A 21,095-nucleotide genomic window follows, 5' to 3' on the forward strand; every position below is an offset into this window, starting at 1 on the left:
ACAAATGTTATATTAAAAAGTCTGTACCTTGTTACCTGTTATTTTCATTTTTCATTTCAATATCCATTTTTGTATATACATTGTATAGACATGTTCCTCTTGAGAAACTTTGTGTCAGTTTCCACACAAGTAAACAGCAATTCATTACCTGTGACTTTAAGCTGGTTTGAATTTTGCAAAGAAAATATAATGTGTAGATTTCAACCTGTACACGTTTATATAATTATAATTATGTATACACACAAATTCAAGCAGGTTGAATAGCTTCATATTTGCATATTTGTATTCGTAAAATAATACGTTTATGTACATAATTATTATTTTAAAGTCTGTTAATAATTAGTCTAGGACCTTGTTTATGTCAGATGAGATAGTTAGAGGATATTTGTTTATTTTAATGTAAGATTGAAATAACTTTCACGAGTGACCACCAGATGCTAGCATAGCCACGAGTGAAAATGTGAGATATGATGTTTATGAGTGAAAGATATTTAGATCTTACTTGAAAAACAAATTTCCTTTTTATTTCGTGTTCTGACTATATTTATGCTGGGTTTGCGTTTGGGGAGGCTGCGTTTTTAGAACGTGGCTTTCCCTGCTGGATATTCTTCCTTGTTTTTATAGTTTTTAACTAGTGAAAAATAGGTCTGTGAAAATACCAGATGATACCGCATTGATCCTACTCATACCTGTCGTTGCTTTCCTCCAGTTACTTTTTACCTTTAAAATTCATGACAATGAAATTGCAATTTAGCAACATTTTCAAACATTTTACTGGACTGTTATCACTTTTCTCGGCTATCATAAAGTACATGTATGGGGATTGATCTTAGCTATTCTTTCGTTCTTTTTAAGTCAAAATTATGGGTATTTTACATGGTCCACTCGACATTTGGTAAATAATTATTTTGAACACATATTGAAACGGTGGATATGTTCCTATAAGTATTGCTAGACTCTAAAATAAAATATGTGATAAATAAAGTCAGAAAAATCAGAATGGAAGTAGGAAATAGCTTCAAAACTGTTCCTTTGTCTGTAACAAATTAAAAGAATGTGATTTTTGGAAAGGAAAGGCACACGTATCCCCATGCATTTAATCTTGGTAAGGCATGAGTTTTAGGAATAGGATGTGAAAATAATTGCGGACATGATGTACAGAGAAGCATATACTGAAACTTATGAACAGGGCAATGCAGAATTTATATACAGATCAAAGAACGATAACTCTTGAAAAAAATCCTCGTAAAATATGTTACTGATCGTTCCTGTGAAGTTTCAGTCAAATTACATGAATAGTATAGAAGTTAGACAAAAGATTATAAAACGGCATTTAAGGGGCTTTAACGCCGCGAAAAATAATTTGAGTATGTACTGTTCGCTATTCAGTCAATAATTTTTTATTGAGCACCCCTTCGAAGAATAAGTGGTACTGTCCAAATTGAATGATGTTTCATTCAAATAAGTCTGTGTAGTATATTTGTATATGATTGCTTTTCTCGTGTGCAAAGCATTGAAATGTTTTTCAATTGTCATGCACACATTGAGTTTGCCACTGCTTATATTTGTATACTTTATTTTCTAAATGTATTTTTTTTAAATAATATATGAGCCGTGCCATGGGAAAACCAACATAGTGGGTGTGCGACCAGCATGGATCCAGACCAGCCTGCGCATCCGCGCAGTCTGGTCAGGCTCCATGCTGTTCGCTTTTAAAGCCTATTGGAATTGGAGAAACTGTTAGCGAACAGCATGGATCCTGACCAGACTGCGCGGATGCGCAGGCTGGTCTGGATCCATGCTGGTCGCACACCCACTATGTTGGTTTTCCCATGGCATGGCTCATATTACTTTTTTAAATAAATGCGTTTCATTTTCCTCAGTTGTTTATTTCATTACCCTTACTATCTAGACTAAATGTCATGTAGTTCGCAAGTTAAGGAGTATGTGTCTTCATATGTAAAACAGCAGAGGCAAGGTTTTGACTTGAACGAATTTCTTCTTTGACTAATTCAAGGGCCATGACCCCAGACAACTTAACTATTCGGCTGTTTATCGAACTTAGCCAACTTGTTGCACATTGGATAGGAACTACTCACAGCGAGAGCGGACATTGTCAATTTCGCAAGTTTAAGTAATTCATGAATTATATCTCAAGGGAGATTGAGACTATCCGACTGGTTTTCGAAATTGTTCGAGTTGTTATATGCAGTGTAGTTATACCCATACTCATTATGACTAAGATTGGTGAACACTAGGTAAAAACTTTTTTTAAAATCAGAGAACGGACACTGTCAATTTTCGCAATTTTTAGTAATTTAAGGACTGTAACTCCACAGCCATTCATGATATTTTTGTAGTTAACGAAACTGGCGGACATATTATACCAATACGCATTATTATATGTTCTAAAAATAGCTTAAATTTCATTGGCCGAAATCGCTCATCATCTTACAATATATATATAATGTTTAATGGTTGATGGGTTTCCCAATTAAACATATCTTTCTAAAAATAGAATGGAAGAATGGTGTTACTCCTGCCAATGATAACTGGTCAAAATGCTCCGGTTACAATCAACTGCAATATATTTCAGCGATAAGAAACTGCATACACAATGATTCCAGGAATTTTTAGTGTCTTCATTTGAACTTTAATAGGTTTTTACACAGTTATTATTACTTTCAAACAACAAATATTTGGTACTTATTCATAAACCTGAACCCATATAATAAAACAGTTCAAGCCGTCGTCCATCCTCCCTGTCATATGTCCAGTTTTACAGTTGTATAAAAAGAATGGCAAATGATCATTTATAGGAAATTATCAGAAGATTTACTAAGTGCAGATGCTGTTGTTTTTACTGTTGAAAAGCAGTTTTGACACTTACAAAGACCTAAAGTGAATATAGTTTCATGTTATAAATCGAAATTTTCAACCAAGTTTCTTCCGTACTTTAATCAGTCTAAGACATAAAAACTATATTATAATGTCAAAAGAAATCTGCCAGTTTGGCAAATCTACGACATTCGATTATTTTTGACATTGAAAGGTTTTATAACAAACATTTTTAATACTGTTTGCTAAAACCCAAATTCAGATATTGCAGGATAAGTAACTCGAGTCGAACGGTAAGTGGTCACTTTTCCTGAGAACGACTGGTGGATTGTCACTGATGTGCCTTTTAAATCATTACACAAGGACGACACACACACTTTTCTAGCTAATAAACCACCTTGGAAATGAACGGTGACAAGGTAAGTCATGCAACTTATATTCAACCTTTATATTGTGTAGAGGCATTAATGTGTTGTTTCGAAACAGTGGCACGGGGTGATGCAGAGCAGTGCTAAAATCGTTTTATGAACTAATGAATTTGTTTATCGGTGATGGAACTCAGGTAGGGTTATCATAACAGTACCTTGATCTGCAATGTTGTATTCGGCTCTCGTTGATTTTACCTCCAGGCGCTTTTGCCTACTGAGATCCGGCCTGGTGAAATCCACGAGAGCGGAATGCATCACTGCAAACTAAGCTACTGTTTAATGACCCTTTTGTTATACACATATACCTATTTCTAGTGTTATCTGAGCCGAAACTGATAATTTTAGATTGATAAGACCGAAAACTCGTTTGAAACATGGAACGTCGAGACGCCATCATTACGTCATTTCCGATTTAAAAAAATCCAGAACCGATAGGAGTTGATGAATACAGGGTTTTGTATTCGTTAGTATAATACATGCTATATTTGAGACAGAAAATTCATAGGTTTATAATAAGAACATCTATCAAATTCGAATGGTTATATTTCATATGCATATTTCAATTTTTTAATGTAAGGTTGTCAAATATTTCATTAAGAAAATAACATAATGTATATAAGTATATTGACAGGCAAAGCTACTACTATATAACAGCATCAGCAACAGCAACAACATTTACGTCAACAGCGCAGCATAACAGCCAGTGGGTATGAATGAACGATACATGTACATATATTTGTCTTAAGGACGCTTTGAAATATCTCAAATTTGAAATTACAATAAAAAATATTGTACGTAAAGTTCTGTCATTTTCGACACTCAAAATATTTACTAAAGATATTTTCTTACTCGGTATTCATTTTCAGAACCACCTAATAAGTTTCCATGCAATGTACTATCGAAAGAGGTGTCTCCGTGGCCGAGTGGTTAAAGTCGCTGACTTCAAATCACTTGCCCGTCATCGATGTGGGTTCGAGCCTCACTCGGGGCGTACAATTCTTCATGTGAGGAAGCCATCCAGTTGGCGTACGGAAGGTAGGTGGTTCTACCCAGGTCCAGCTCGTGATGAAATAAATACACTGAGGGGCACCTGGGGTCTTCCTCCACCATCAAAACTCGCCATATGATTGTGTCATTGCGACGTTAAACCCAACAAAACAAATAAGTAAATTATTGTAAAAATGAATATGGACTTGGCTATAAAAGTTCTCATTTTCCATTACAAGTTGTCTGTAAAAATCAACACGTTTTAACTATTATAATATTGGTTTTTCAAAATCTGTGTTAATGAACGAAGTCAATGCTGTTTACAGGAGCTGAGAAAATGTTTAGAATACCACAAGACAAGGCCAGTAACTCTACACATGTTAGGAGGCAGAAAACAGACAAGTTATTTGAACACCATTGGTCGCATATGATGGTAATACTTTAACACTTAAACTTTACACCTAATCTTAAGTAATGCGATTATGTTAGCTGACAGTTATAGTAATGATACATAAAATGGATAAATAGATATTTTCCTCAGATGTTTTACAGTTAAAGATATAATCTTGATACTTTTCCTTATTTATTACAGTTTTCTTTTATCTTTACAGGATTTCGTCCATGACAATACCTTTTCCCTCGTATCCTGCTTTGCTTTGTAGCTAGAGTAAACACGCAGGTGTAGCAGACAGAGTTGAAGGGACATGTGTTCAAAATATGACATTCAAAGCGCAAAGCCAGAGAAGTTCATCATGTTACACAAATTTGACTGACATTTGTAAATATATATATGCTTTCACAGGATACAAGAGTATAACATATGACATACTATAAATGCGTTTTTCTGCTCATTTGATTTGCCTCATATTTGGCATTTTAAAAGATTTATTCCTGTTGGCTATATCTTGCACAAACTGAAACTTGGTATATTGTTAGATCTGGTAGTCTGAGGTGCAACCTTACAGTTCTTTATAATAAAACGAGCATATAGAAAATGAAGACCACCATTAGTTTAGACTAAGAATGTTTTATGATGTAGACTATACGCCTAGTTTAAACGGTTGTATCGGGTTGAATTGACGTCATTTTTTAAAGATTTGTTTCATTATTACGTTGTGCTTTGACCTATTTTTCTGCTTTAATTAGATATACAATACCTTGTATTATGATAATCGGAAGCTATTGCATTTCAAATTCAATGATGTTATTTTAGAGCATTTTGGTGTCCCTTTACAAATTTCAAGATTTTTATACGCGATAGCCTGGTTAATTTTAATTGTTCTACAGAGATGTCTAAAAAGAACACATGCCAGTAAGTCAGTGTCTGACTAACAGAATTTACCAATCTGATATAGTTGAAACGCAGGGTTATTATAATCATGCGCTGGAAACAATATTTTCAACATTGACTGACGATTCATGAACTTCATGTATGAAATCTAATGCTTCATCTGAACTATTTTCTGTATAAATATTGATAAAAGAACTGTGAGTTTCTCCAATATTAATAAACGTTTGTTTCACAACAGTTGTATTCAATGATATAAAGTTTTATAAACCGAAAGAAATACCATTGTTCTGAAAGAGCAATACCCATACGTCTTGCTTTAATGCTTCTTTTATTATATCTGTCAGCTCTACGGTTATAACCTGCTTTTTTACTATGCATGTAGAACTCTGTTCAGGTCAGTATGTTTGAAAAGCAGTTGACAAACTTAACAGTCTTCGTTGAAACACTGAAGAAGTTATCCTGTTGGAACCATTCGATGAGTATTGACCACCAACTCGTCAAACACTTCCGGAAAACCAGTCAAAATGTTTCAACCAGTCTATTAAGCGCTTGTGCCAGGAGTTTACGTGTTAGTAGTAAATATGGAACGTCTTCTGTTCTTCGCGGCGTTGGCCTTTCTCTCCTGTTCTAGCCTCTCTTGTTTGATAGAACGTCTTAGGTGTGTCCGCAGTGGTTGTTCTTGGAGAGGGTCTTTGCCACAAATGACTAAATCATACACCGAACAAAGTTCACTGTAAAACAAGATTGACCGGAAATACACTTTTAGATTGTAGACATAGCACTGTCTTGCCGTAAAAACATGGAGCAAAGCATTTATGTATCATAATTTCAATTCTCATTCGTACGTGACACAGCCCGATCAGCTCAATAGCAAAATCTACCAATCAAGTAGAAAGCTACTAGTCAAACGTTCTATCCCGTTGTAGGGCCGTATTCTCAATAATGATTGGACAAAAGACATTACTTCAGAAGCGCATTCGTTTTCTACCCTTACAACTGACCATGATTATATTTTCTAATATGACTAACAATGCTTAAATCACCACAATGATATTATGTTGACGTCACGTGCCAGATATGCATCTAAAAATAGAGCTTTCAAATTTGATCAAATATTTTACTTAAAAGCATGTTTAAAACGAAATGTCTCATTGCCCATAAGTCTTGATTAATTTACACAAATACTGAGTTGGTTATTCGCTCATATTAGAATCGAAATAATTTATAGCAAAACCTTGTTTGAACACTATACACTGGCTGTTATATATCGAACGAAATAATTGCACTTGGGCTGCTCCCTCGTGAAATTATTACGTCCGAGGTATAACCGCCAGTCGTGTATAAATAGTTACGATTAAAACACGGTTTTGCTATAAATTATTTCTTAAATCTAAATTTTGATGAAAACTAAAGTTTAATCAATGTGATACACACCCACTTATCAGGCTGCACTAGATCGAACATATGACCATATTATTGCGCCCAGAATAAATTCTTACCTTAACAGGAACTTCCTTCGTCTTCCATACCGGAGTTGTCCCCTCAGTCTTTGGAGTTTTTCTACATTCGTGATTTTTCCGCAAAACTGAAAAAGAGCATTTTATTTGGTTATCAAACTACGTGTAATATATCATATCATCAATATAAAAATAATTCGGGTAGAAAGCTGGTGACTGTCTTTATTAATGTCAGAACGTAATTTAATGACTGATGAATACTGATACGTATAACCACGAAAATGTGACAAAAGCAGTAATTTGTTTTGTTGAATGAAATGCGTGTTTAGCCGTGTTTCAGAATCGGTATTAAAGTTAACGGAACAGGGTTCTTCTGAGGCAGATTGTTCACGGCAAGGAAAGACATAAGGAGTGCCGTTTGTCAAAATTGTAAGAGAAGATATTACTTTATGCTTGATGAATGTGTTTAACCACTGGATAGCCTGAGACAAAGTTTCTGTTATTGTCTGAATTAGATGTAGCCACACGGGCAGTGGAAAGTTGTTCCATGCTCGTTTCTTTCTTTATTTATTAAAAAAAATCAGATATAAAGAAAATTACGTATACAAACGAGAAACTGAATCATATGATAATTTACCACTGTGTTTGTATCTTTCGAACACCGACAAAATATATTTTCTTTGAAATACATGGATGGTCATTTTTCAGATTTTTCCATAGGCAATGTTTCTGTTCATCAAACTTTTAACTCTTCAAAGCGTAAACTACATTTTAGTAGATCCTATGACCGTTTCATTTCTAAATGAAATATTTCGACTGGTTCAATGTATACATTCACCTGGTTCTAGGTTTTTATGGGATAAGTAACTGTCATTAAAGCTACATTTACGAAAGATAACATAACACCAAGAGGGAGTTGCGAGAAAATTACCTCTAAGGCACAAAGTGCTTCTTTGATGGTAATCAATACAGGATCATCGTCATCGTCTTCGTCGTAATCAGGAAACAAGTCGTACACCTCGATCTCCTCCTCTGTAAAACACGTGTAACATCTAGTTACGTCAAGGAATATGTTACTATTTTTGTCCTTGTTTTTCCTTGGTTCAATGGGTAACGAGCTTTTAAATACCTTTTACAAATAAAGGTTTTTTTTTTAATTTACTTCCCAAAACTCCCTGAATCTGAATCCTATTTTTGTTATTTTCTTCACATTATTTAACAAACATAAGAACGCGCAGAAAAAGGTGGGCTGGGCGAGGGAGAGTAGGGGTGGGGATCAGTAACTGTTAAAACTTGCACTGACATGCAATTTACAACATAAGTGTCTTGAACTTCAGTGTACATATTTTAGCAGGCAAACATTACAAAAGACGCTTTTATCTATTTTTACTAAGAATACAAAATGCTGTGTGTTCATATTTAGAGAAGATTCTACATTGAAGCCATCTGATGGTCTAAATATCAGAAAGTTATGTGGACATTTACAAGTTTAGTCACGAACTTCAATAGAACTTTATCCAAAACTAATAATGTTATAAAAGTGCACAGGAGTGCTACTGCAGACGATAAAGTTAATTCAGTGTGGGAAGCGTGAAATGCGCAAAACCGAGACAATTAAATGCAACCGTACCAAGAATGGTTGACAAATTGTTGATTAATTTTAATCTACGCACCTTCCATGAACTCACATAGGCGTTTAAGGTTCCTGGTGAGAATATCTGATGTGACATCGCGTTTTGATGGCGGCAGACTGTATGATACTTTGATGTTGTGGACTACATGTAGAGCGTTCGACAATCCCTTGAAATCTTCAGCGATATCTATACCCTGATTTACAAAATAATTTGCGGTTTCTAAGCTTTTTATATGTAAAATCTATATGTAAACTCTAATATTTCATTGAATAATATTTAATTTAAAGAGTATTTATTGTTGTTTATCATGTACATAAATCACATAAATGCAATCAAGTTTATTGTAAAAAGTGCAGGATCTGAAACAAGCTTTCGAGAAAGCTTATGAAAATTATAATATATTCATACACTTACGGAATGGCGGTCAATAGTAAAATTTATTGCATGAGGCCTGAATAGTCGAGACCCAATAGTTTTTAAATTTTATAACACAAAAATAAACTGTCGTATTTATTTTCTTCAGTTTTTTACAATAGCCCAACACAATTTAGTGATAGACGGTTCAATTGCACAATGGACCGGCGATTTATATAAAATGTCATGTAATAAGATTAATTATATTTACGCTGCCTGTACTCATAATTCGCACAAATAAAATATACATAAAAACTGTTCGCCTATAACTTCGTTATATTTTCTTTCTATTCGGTAAGTATTTAAGACTTTTTTGCCAAGGTTTTTTTTCATTCATATGGCTCATTTAGACTAAGTGACAAAATAAAACCTTATATTATGTAGGAATCTGTCAAGTGTCATGGCACCAGAACCGTAAAAGAGAGCATTGTGACTTTGACCAAGATCAAACCCAGATATCTGAGAAAATGACTACTCCCAAAAAAAGTAATAATGAATTATTAGTTTAAAATTTTAAATCTTCAACTGTTAAAACGTAATAAAATCAGCTTTCTCACGAAAAGCATCAAATAAATCATCTAAAAATGACCCAAAAAAAAAAACCCAGCTCCAAACGATTTCATTCCTTTACCACCTAGAGATCATGTGAATATAAAATTATAAATTATTTCTTGCAAACAAGTAACAGAAGGAGGAGTTGAAAAGTTTCAAGTGTTACCGTTTTGGGCTTTTTTTTTCGAATATTTATAGCTCATTTTGTTCAAAATTGGGAATAACTTAGTCCAACTCGTGACGTAATTATCACTTTCATTTTCATTTCAGTCTGTGGACGGACCGTCAGGGGAGGTAACTTGAGTCACAAATTGGGGCTAGGAATAACTTTACGGCATTTTTGGAGCATACAATGGTTTTCTATGGTCAAAGGTCTTTTTATGGACAGTTAAGAGCACAGTCAAATATCGTGCAAATTTAGCGTGCACTTTTTTGGATTCTCAATCCTTTGATTTTCATAGGGAGCTCTTTCTTTCAAAGTCATGCACTTGACGTACTCCTTGCAATATATGCAAGCTAAATCTTTCGATACATACATTTTATATTGTCGACTACGCTGTTGTCCTAATGTTAGATATAAAGAAGGTAAAAAGAACGATGAAAAAAAATAATGAAAAACATATGATGACGTTTGTAGTTGAGGTAGTCAGTAAGGTGTTAGAACAGATCATGTTTTGTCACCTCTCACACCGTCTTTCCACACATAACAAAGCTACCTGCATTGCTTATAAAAATCAAACACTGACGTCACACCAGTGATATTTAATTTATATTATTAAATACTTTATCATTTGATATGGCGTGAAATTACCTCAAAATTTATTTCCGTAAATGCGTTAGGATTGGCCATTACCGTTGTGAGAAAGTCTGCCGCTGGCTTTGACGTCAAGTTGTTGTTGGCCAACTGTAAACATAGTAAAATTCTTAGACATGCATCAGTCGTTTTTCATAATATAAATACATAGCATTGCATCAAGTTGGACAGTTTAATAATTCGGGTGACATGAGGAGAATATTAACACTATATAATATTACTGTCCCAGAAAGAAAGCATTGCTCTATTGCTCTATATCATACCGAAAAAAAAAAGACAGAAAAGTTTAACTGAGAAACTGTTAAAAATCAACTTGTTACATTGTATTTATGCAAAAAGCTTGCAAATGTGCAAAGCTCTTGATTATTTGACAGTAAAAACTGTCAACCTGACGTGTTGCCAGTATTGGCCGAAGGAGAAAAGGACTTCATGTTTCTTTAATAAATATAGTAAGCCTATCCAATATTTCTTATATAGAAGTTTGCACTGTAGATAAAAAATACAGTTAAATGAATATCGCAGTTCCTAAATCTGATAGCGATACTGGGGTTCCATTGAAAATACAGTAGCAGTCTACAAAGAAATATTTAAGAAAGACTATACATGTACGTCGATACACTTCTACTGATACTGTGTCCAATAGTTCCTTCAAGATAACTAGAATAAAATCATTATGCGGATGTTTTTCAAAATTATATATCATATATGGTTTAAGATTCTTGCAGAACAGACGGATTGACCCTAAATTAGTAATGTTTAAAAAAAAAAGAGTCTGTTCTCTAGCCGCTGAGATATCCCTGTCCGAGCTTGTATAGAAAATCTTTGTGACTAACTCGTCATACAAACCCTTTAGTCTAAAGACAAGTTCATACAGTTGCTAATTACCATACTTTTTTCCCTAGTGCATAACCTGCTGTCCGATACAGTTTTCATCTTTCAAGACGACAGTGTGGCATAATACATGCAAGTAGGTACAACAAGTTGTGATGAAACCTGATTTTGTAACTGTACTAAACATTTAATAATTCTATCTATTTTTTAGTCTCATTTTCTTACTAAGACGTACATCTTGAAATCTTTGTAAGAACTACGCAGAAGGTGAGATAAATAGTATTCGAAGATAAACAGATCGCTGAATCACATCCAGAAATGAAAACAATCATACTGGTAGCTTTTATCAATTTTATAGTTTCTATGCTCAGTTTGAATAATTATAAGAAGATACATTCAACGATGTATGCGAAAAATGTTTAAAGATTTAACAGTACACTTAAAACAAGAGGACCATGATGGTCCTGAATCGCTCACCTCTTCCCACATGACCCAGTTTTGAGTATGACGTCGTTTTTTCTATTATTTGACATAGTGACCTAGTTTTTGAGCTCATGTGACCCAGTTTTGTACTTGACCTAGATATTATCAAGATAAAAATTCTGATCAATTTTCATGAAGATCCATTGAAAATTATGGTCTCTAGAGAGGTCACAAGGTTTTTCTATTATTTGACCTATTGACCTAGTTTTCAAAGGTACGTGACCCTGTTTTGAATTTTACCTAGATATCATCAAGGTGAACATTCTCACTAAGTTTCATGAAGATCTCATGAAAAATATGGCCTCTAGAGAGGTCACAAGGTTTTTCTATTTTTATACCTACTGGCCTAGTTTTTAACCGCACATGACCCTATTTCGAACTTGACATAGATATCTTCAAGATGAACATTCAGATCAATTTTCATGAAGATCCATCGAAAAATATGGCCTCTAGAGAGGTCAAAAGATTTTTCTAATTTTAGACCTACTGACCTAGATTTTGACCGCAGTTGACCCAGTTTCAAACTTGACCTAGATATCATCAAGATGAACATTCAGACCAACTTTCATACAGATCCCATGAAAAGTATGGCCTCTAGAGAGGTCACAAGGTTTTTTTATTATTTGACCTACTGACCTAGTTTTTTAAGGCACGTAACTCAGTTTCAAAGTTGACCTAGATATCATCAAGGTAAACATTCTGACCAATTTTCATGAAGATCCATTTAAGGGTATGGCCTCTAGAGAGGTCACAAGGTTTTTCTATTTCAAGACCTACTGACCTAGTTTTTGATTGCAGTTGACCCAGTTTCAAACTTGACCTACATATCATCAAGATAAACATTCAGACCAACTTTCATACAGATCCCATGAAAAATATGGCTTCTAGAGAGGTCACAACGTTTTTTCATTATTTGACCTACTGACCTACTTTTTGATGGCACGTGACCCACTTCCAAACTTAACCTAGATATCATCAAGATGAACATTCTGACCAAATTTTATGGAGATCCATTCATAAGTATGGCCTCTAGAGAGGTCACAAGGTTTTTCTATTTTTAGACCTACTGACCTAGTTTTTAACCGCACATGACCCTATTTCGAACTTGACATAGATATCATCAAGATGAACATTCAGACCAACATTCATACAGATCCCATGAAAAATATGACCTTTAGAGAGGTCACAATGTTTTTCTATTATTTGATATACTGACCTAGTTTTTGACGGCACGTGACCCAGTTTCAAACTTGACCTAGATATCATCAAGGTGAACGTTCTGACCAATTTTCATGAAGATCTTGTGAAATATATGGCCTCTAGAGAGGTCACAAGGTTTTTCTATTTTAAGACCTACTGACCTAGGTTTTGACAGCACGTAACCCAGTTTTGAACTTGACCTAGATATCATCAAGGTAAACATTCTGACTAATTTTCATGAAGATCTTATGAAATATATGGCCTCTAGAGAGATCATAAGGTTTTTCTATTTTTAGACCTACTGACCTAGTTTTTATCGGCACGTGACCCAGTTTCAAACTTGACCTAGATATCATTAAGATGAACATTCTGACCAATTTTCATAAAGATACCATGAAAAATGTGACCTCTAGAGTGGTCACAAGCAAAAGTTTATGGACGGACGGACGGACAGACGGACGGACGACGGACGCCGCGCGATCACAAAAGCTCACCTTGTCACTTTGTGACAGGTGAGCTAAAAAGCGGCCTACATTTAAAACAGCCAGGTTCGGTATTTCGTCCAGCGAACGTGTCAGGTACTTGAGCACGATGTCTGTAATTCGGTTTGCGGAGAGATCAACTTCTTTCACTGTACTGTTCTGCTGTAAAGCTGTTACCAAAGCTTTCCCTCCCTCTTCGCCAAACCCGTTCATGGAAACCAGGAATATCTCGAGCTCTGTATTTTTCTGTGTATGATAACGAAACGTGTATACATATATTTATATGTCGAGAATGAGTAAAAAAGTTATTTGTATTAAAAAAAACAAGGCGCACAGCTTCCTAGTTCTTCAGAGTCGAATGCAAAATTTTAAGACGTTTCCGTACAAAAATATTCCTCATTATAGGAATATCTGACCTTTGACAGACAGATTTTTCAGATGTTTTTATTTGTTGACTTTGACGAACTAGTCTAAAGTAACTAATAACAATCGTAGGTCACGGCGTTCCAGTTTTCAGTTTACTGTGTATTCTACCTAATAAACAATATAATAATTATGCAAAAACAATGCACATACATTTTCTAAATAAAACTTTTTAAAAATTTAGTCCTTACTGTCTATAAGTTGTTAAAAGAATTAATCTCAATACTAAAATAGATCTTATAGGAATAAGCAACGTCAATCTGACTAAAGTACTTGATCTTCTAAACGAAGATCTGAGAACGACCCATTCACATTCGTCTTCTGTATATTTTGGATTTCCATTATTGCTATTTTTATGTTATCCAATCAGACGACGTGTTCGATTGTCAAAGGATAAGAAAAATATGCGGTTATTCCAGGACACGAACCCGGGACCCCTCGCTTACAAAGCAAGTGGCTTACCGACTGAGCTAACCGGCCATCTGATACATTACAATATAAGAATTGTAAACATCAAAAGTCAATGCTACATGTAGATTTGCAAGATGTTGTAAGCTAGGCTCTGATTGGCTAGCGAAAGAGCCGTCAGAACGAGGCAATGAATAGGTCGTTTTCAGATCCTATGCGTAGCGTAATATAGGAGATGTACTTTAGTCAGATTGAAGCAACGTTAAAATGTTAAAACAATCAACTGAAATAATTAACTTCCAATTTAACATGTAAAATATTTTTGAAAGAAATGTATGGGTAAATTTTGCTCAAAATAACTTCCTTGATCCAGAACATCTTTTAAAATGTATAAATGCTGGGTGCTCCACTGAAGGAAAAACTGACTTCTGTTGGTTTTTTTTTAGATGAAATTGCCAAAAACATAGGTTTCAACCTTCAAATGCCGTGACAAAAAGTGTATTCTTTATATTAATCTTAAGGTTTGATCTATTATAAAGAATTCCACATGAAAACAAATATTTTCTGAAAATAAATGGCCGGAAAAAATCTTTGTAACCATAAACGTTTCTGTTACTGTATATGTGTAAATGTGTAAATGTAGATGTATCAAAGGCGTTCAATTTGACTCGCCAAAAAAATCCGACATTCCAAATAGCCTCTTCAAAAATAGCCTCACCAAGTGTCAAATTAACGTGTTTGTGCATTCTATAAATACAATTTAATTTGAAAAAAAAAAAAATAAGAGAACTATCTGAAGAACAAGAAAACACGTCATCCAAATTAAAATTTCATTTGTTGAAGTTTGACATAGTTTCGTGTGTGGTTAAAGTGTTACCTTTAAAGCAGAGCACAGACTTAAAGCACCAATTTGTCGGATGTTATTCCAGCCAAGGTCTAACAATTTCAGAGAGATATTGTTTCCTGAAACAAAAGGTCAGACACATGTAAACAATAGAAAATGTACAAAAATATGATATATCTAATTAAGCGATATTTCTTACAGTATCAAATACAAAGGTAGATATTAAACTTAAACATACGTGGAACAATTCAGATTCTTAGGTCTGAAATGGGATATATTTTCAAAATCGGTCCTTTATTTTTATATGTCTAAAGGCATAGATTCCCTGACTGGGTTTATTTTACTGTCATCATGAAAGCACATGTTGCCTCAAGCACGTTCACATTTTAATTCAGGAGTGTATGAACAATGCAAGACTTTTAACGAAGATAGAGAGACGTGAAAAAAAAACAGAAACACAAAGAAATGCAGTATGAAAAACAGACGAAAAACAAATTCATACCCAGACTTTTGCTGATCAAAGTAGCGCCTGCATCACCAATGTCATTACCAGCTAGAATTAGCTCCTTCATTGTGACATTGTCCTGGAATAATACCATAATTACAACGACATGCTTTCGAACTTTCTCTTCGCCTATAATCTCTTACGCAAATTCTATGATTGAGATTTTCACAAAATCACGAACCTGATAAGACTATGACGTAAATTGCATCAACCATCATTGTGTTAGACACGAATGAAAACGTAGTGACGCATATACCGGTATTTTGATTAACTGATTTCTGAACAAAGATTTGTCAATGAACGTGTTTTAACAATTATAAGATGGCTTAACAGGCGGAATGGGATGAATAATAAACCGTACCTCAATGATTCCAGCGATGTATTTTGCACCTTTATCACCTAAGTTATTCTCTGAAATAAAAATGATTTAAAATCTTTTCGCTGTGCTTCGAATGATATATCTTCATCACGCGACTGACTGTTTAAATCTCAGAAAAATCCATTTACGTTAGGATATAAACATATTTTAATTTTATAAATTAACCAACATTATATCTAACGATATATTTTTACAAATGTTACCTGAAATATCTAACTTGAGAAGAAAGCAGTTGCCAGATAATGATGACCGTAGATATTTAGCTCCCTGTGGACCAAGATTGTTACAGGCAAGATACTGAAAAAAAAAACACATTTTTTTGGACGCAACGAGTATTTTCAAATGAAATTTGCCGCGTCCAGTTTCTATGCTTTAAAAGTAAGTCCTACTTTTACCATGTATACAAATTCCGCTTATTCGAATTAACTTGGTTATATCAAACTGTCATCTAATCCAAAACCAGTTTAAGTCATTCTGCCCGTATTGTTTTTTTCTATTTTCGGTTGCGGACCGACTTTGCGATGCATTTCTTATTTTTAATTCTTCCGAAAATCTTTATCTCGTTTTATTTATTTAACTACGCCGGGATTTTTTCAATCCAATACTTTTATTCATTATCCCATAGTTTATTTCATGAAGGATACACAAAATAATTATAGAGAAACATGTACAGTAATCTAAATTGTCTCTGGACTGAAAAAAAAATGAAACTGGCACCCTTTTGTTCTGATAATCATTACTTACTCTGCTTTTTATTACAGAAAAAAATGATACCATGGAGAAAGCTTACCATTTCTGTGAGATGTTTATTCTCATGCAAAACTTCTTTGAAGTATTTCATCCCTTTAGGCCCTATAGCATTGTCTTCTATGTCAAGCGTACTAAATGTTAGATCATTCTGTAAAAACAAACGGTGTGTTATGATTTTATTCGCACAATACAATATAATGTTTTATTTCTGAAAAAAAACCAACATAATCTTTCTAAATGTTCTCTGTCATTGAACGAAACAAGCTAAAATAAAGAACTTTTGCTTTAAAAGTGATATCCATTGGTATACTTTTCATGATTTATTTACGCTGATACATTACTCGATCAATTTAGTACGCTTCGTCAGACTTAACTTGGTTCTGCTTATATCGTTATATGACTTTATGCGAGGTCGCGAAAATATGTGACAAATTGTCAATTTTTTTCAAACAACGTCACATTTTGTCATCTTGAAAATTCTGGAACACAGATCTCCTTGTACAGACGATAAAAACAAAGGCTAGATTACATTTTTTTTTTTTTTGAAAAAGAAAAGAACGTAATTTCCATTTAATATTTCTTTTGCTACAAGGATCCGTATTGATCAATTTAATTGCTGTTGCTCTATTGACCTTTTTACAAAACGGACATACACGACTTAACCACAAGAAATATTACCTTAATAAAATTGGATAATGTGATTGAATCTCCTTTGCTTAGGTACCTATGCTTCATATACATTTCGTCATCCAGACAATGACGCAGGAAGTATGAATTCGGATTACTTCTAAATTTACGGCATTCCTGTTTATATTCCGGAAACGCACCATCTTTCAAGACCTCTCGAGATCTTTCGTCTGCTATCAGATCGAAACCTGCAAAAATCACGTTGTGTTTACAATTACTGTGTAATAAAAGAGAGAAAATCCTTCAAGTTTAATGTTATAGGTATAAGACGGACAGAGAAACAATCCGTCTAGATAGAATTTTTAATGAAGGCATGCAGAACCTATTTCATTATTAAATTCTGTAACTTATAATGGCCTTAAAAAGTGTTTAAATTATTAATGACACAGCAAGCTGATGAAGTCTTATCATCAGGTAGACAGAAAATCAAAATGCAACCAACTGTTACTGCATATTTTAAACACAGAGACTGCAGAGAAACATACTAGTAACTTAAAAAAAACCTAAATGCGTATCCAGAGATACTGCTAACATTATGGCTTGTAAAAACCCCGCTTTTTTCTCATCCTGTAAATTCTGAAAAACAAACAAAGTAAACTGTTTAATGTTTGTCAGCAAAAAGATTCGAATCCATTTGTACATACCTATCTGCTTATCCAAATCCGTGTCATAACCATCGTCGTCGCTTTCGGAAATTTCCTCCCACCAAGGTGTTTCTTCATTAAAATACTTCCGTATTTGTTGTTTAAATTTTCCACCGCTTAACAATTTGTCTTTGGATTCGTTATATCTTTCACTGCTAACAAGGGGCGGGCACCATGCTTTAGTTCGTTCAAAAGAACCTCTTGTAGATAATCTTCTATACGTAGCACTATTTGAAAGTTTCAAAGGACTTATTTTCTCATAAGAAAGGTCTGTATGCGCTTTTGCGACAGTAGAACTATTTTTCGTGTTATTAACGACAGGAACAGTATGATCGCGCACGAATCTTTGCTTCGAATTTCCGAAATTTTCAAAACCCTTTTCAGAATTTCGTTGAACTCTACTTGAGATAGAATAATGCTTTTCTGGGCGGTTGTCGTGTTTCCTTTGTTTTGTTTCCAGTTTATGTGATCCGTCACTTGATGCAGAGTATCGGAGACGCTTTTGAGTCATTGTACTTCCGGTATGTGATCCCGTTTCAACAGACCCAATTTTCGGATATCCTCGAAAAGAAGACATGTAATCACTTCCGGGAGTGACATATCCAGTGTCTATTCTCGGAAACTGTGAAGTACTTCCTCGTAAAATTCCTGCTTCATAATCGTCCATACTGAAAAAAGGTGAACAAAACTCAGTCTTAAAGTAAACTTTAAATACTTACAACCGCATAAGAAACAAATCAATACATAGAAAAACTAGTGACGGTAGCTTGTGATATTTGTCTAAACTCCAACTCATGTTATTTCATTCAAAATATTTCACCGACACTATCATATACCCTGTTAGAGAGAATGGCATTATGTAGCTTATAAAAGCTGTAAAAGGAAGCGGTTTATTAGAAAAACAAGATTTATTATTTTCATCTGAAGTACTTTGCGACATATTTATAAAGCAAAAGTAAATATTTGATACAAATTTACAACCGAATCAAAAGTAAGTTTCACGACTCCAAATACATTGTTTTTATATAACAGTATAACGGTAAGTTTAATATTTCGTGAAAGTACTTTTATACGGAAGCTTTGTGGGGACATATAGTTGTCATTTTGATCAAATGTTTTTGTAATAGAGCATGCAGCAATGGCGTAGTGTAGTGTATTTTACAAATAGAACTTACAACAAAGGTGTATATGGTACATTCTTAGCAAATAGAGCATGCAACAACGGTGTATATGATACATGTATTTACAAACAGAACTTACATCAGTGGTGCATATGATATATTATTACATGTAGCAAACAGAACATACAGCGGTGGTATATATATGACACATATATTGTGATATAAGATACTTTAATGATGCCATTATACGTTCGCAAAAAAAAAAAACTGCAATGATTTAATCCTATAACAAGTTGCAGAGATATTTGCAACTCTGTCTTTGTAAAAGAATCTGTTTATATAATATATACTTTTTAGAAATGCGCTTATGGTTAAGTATTGTAAGTTCAAATTCTAAATATGTATATAAATCATTTTATGTGAACTGAAGTATCTATTTGTAACTTGCGTAAATCAGTATGATTTATAGATATAAATAAAACATCGAGGAAGAAAATATTCTGCTTTTACACTGTTACCTGAGAAATTATATTTTTAAGAATTTAAAAAATGTTAGTTTGTTTCATCGGGCAATTGTATATAACATAAAATATCATAAAAGAAAACATGTAAACTAGTTCACCTTTTTAAGTGCCGCTGTATTTATAGTTTTCCATAAATTTCACCTTTTCATTTTGCAGATTTTATAACATTCCAAATATTTTGAGTTCGCCTCTAACTTTAAACATCCAACATATTATATGTTCTCCAAATATTTAGAATTGCATATATTAAATCAGATCGATTGGTTTAACTACTGATACTACACAGGTTTTGTGGAGAAGTGTACCGTTTTAAAGGACGAAATGTAAACTACATATATGGTAATTCGTGTCTTACATTTTAGTGTATCATTAAAATATTTGAGTGAAGAGAATCTGATAATTTCACAGTGAAAAATCTTAAAATGCACTTAAGAGGAACTGAAAAACAAAAAATATGAAATTTGGTTAAAACCATTGGAAAGCATTGAAAAATTAAGAAAATATTTTTTGTGTTATTTCTTTCATTCGGGAACTCCAGAGTACAAAAAAAATCGTCTATATAATGTGTACAATAACATAGAAAAAACGCATAAACTAGACAAAATTCAGCAAATAATTTAAGAAATAATCTAAAAGATAATATTGCAAAATGTAATAAAAAAGTAAAAAAAAAACAACAATATAATGTCGACAAAATTTCATGTTTGGAAAAACACTAGATGCCGCTGAAAATTAAATGTCTGTGTTTTTAAAACTGTTGAATCTAAATTACAGCATTTATTGGCTCTTAATATAAGTTACTACGAGTTTTGTCGGATAAGGATAAAACTCTTTTCGTGACATCTGAATTCTTGACGAAAATGCTTAATGAATTCATCCGCAATCATTGTTTGAAAGCATGTACACTTCGACGAATTTCTAATTGGCCACCTAGTTTTTATCATATTTTATGAAAAATACAAATAACCAAATATAAGTTTAAAACAATTTATTCCTAATATGTAAAACAAAAATCATTGAAATTCGATAACGGAAAGAAACTTATCAGAGGGTTAACATGGGCACCCTAAAAAAACACAAAAACTGCAAAATCAAATCACGTCGTATTTGATTTTGTTTCAATACTTTGTATGTCCACCTGCTGCGGCAATTATACAGCACGGCACCTTGTTCTCATTGATATAGTGTATCTTTGAAGATATTGTTGTGGAACTGTGGAATGGCCGCCCACATCCGATGAATAACACGCGTGAGCTCCCTGAGATCGGTTGCAGCGGCTGGGCGCGCACCTTGCATTTCAACAGCCACTCCCCCCCCCCCCCTCCATCCCCACCGTGCTAGATCAGATTTAAATCTGGACTTTTTGCAGGCTATTGGTGTGTTCGCACGCTGCTTGTTG

At 33.9% G+C, this 21,095-nt stretch overlaps 1 protein-coding gene and 1 long non-coding RNA gene across 3 annotated transcripts; one reads left to right on the forward strand and one right to left on the reverse strand.

Annotated features, from left to right (window-relative positions):
- Positions 1–1,763: 1,763 nt before the first annotated feature.
- Positions 1,764–5,003, forward strand: LOC128559780 (uncharacterized). Of its 2 annotated transcripts, none has more exons than XR_008372635.1 (3): positions 1,764–4,301; positions 4,580–4,686; positions 4,865–5,003. It is a non-coding gene; the product is annotated as an uncharacterized LOC128559780 (long non-coding RNA). The 2 variants fall into 2 exon arrangements; XR_008372636.1 differs by having other exon boundaries at positions 1,765–3,973.
- A 710-nt stretch (positions 5,004–5,713) lies between these two features.
- Positions 5,714–19,975, reverse strand: LOC123564848 (leucine-rich repeat-containing protein 74A-like). Its single transcript, XM_053552304.1, has 14 exons — positions 19,795–19,975; positions 18,052–18,719; positions 17,399–17,595; positions 16,761–16,868; positions 16,174–16,267; positions 15,953–16,002; positions 15,589–15,670; positions 15,120–15,205; positions 13,463–13,657; positions 10,413–10,505; positions 8,675–8,828; positions 7,933–8,033; positions 7,044–7,129; positions 5,714–6,275 (listed from the first exon to the last, which is right to left on the reverse strand). Exons 2-14 carry the CDS (start codon positions 18,716–18,718, stop codon positions 6,107–6,109), a joined length of 2,082 nt encoding a protein of 693 aa, XP_053408279.1. The 5' UTR covers position 18,719; positions 19,795–19,975; the 3' UTR covers positions 5,714–6,106.
- Between the last annotated feature and the right edge of the window lie 1,120 nt (positions 19,976–21,095).

Source organism: Mercenaria mercenaria, chromosome 1 (genome assembly GCF_021730395.1).
Source record: "Mercenaria mercenaria strain notata chromosome 1, MADL_Memer_1, whole genome shotgun sequence".
In the NCBI taxonomy this organism is placed as follows: Eukaryota; Metazoa; Mollusca; class Bivalvia; order Venerida; family Veneridae; genus Mercenaria; species Mercenaria mercenaria.

Excerpts from the sequence above, each read along its gene's own strand:
- LOC123564848 (XM_053552304.1), bottom strand. The coding sequence starts at position 18,718 with ATGGACGATTATGAAGCAGGAATTTTACGAGGAAGTACTTCACAGTTT. Across the intron at positions 15,671-15,952 it reads ACATCGCTGGAATCATTGAG|GACAATGTCACAATGAAGGA; the intron begins GTACGGTTTATT and ends GTATTATTCCAG. Across the intron at positions 8,034-8,674 it reads CCTATGTGAGTTCATGGAAG|AGGAGGAGATCGAGGTGTAC; the intron begins GTGCGTAGATTA and ends CGTGTTTTACAG.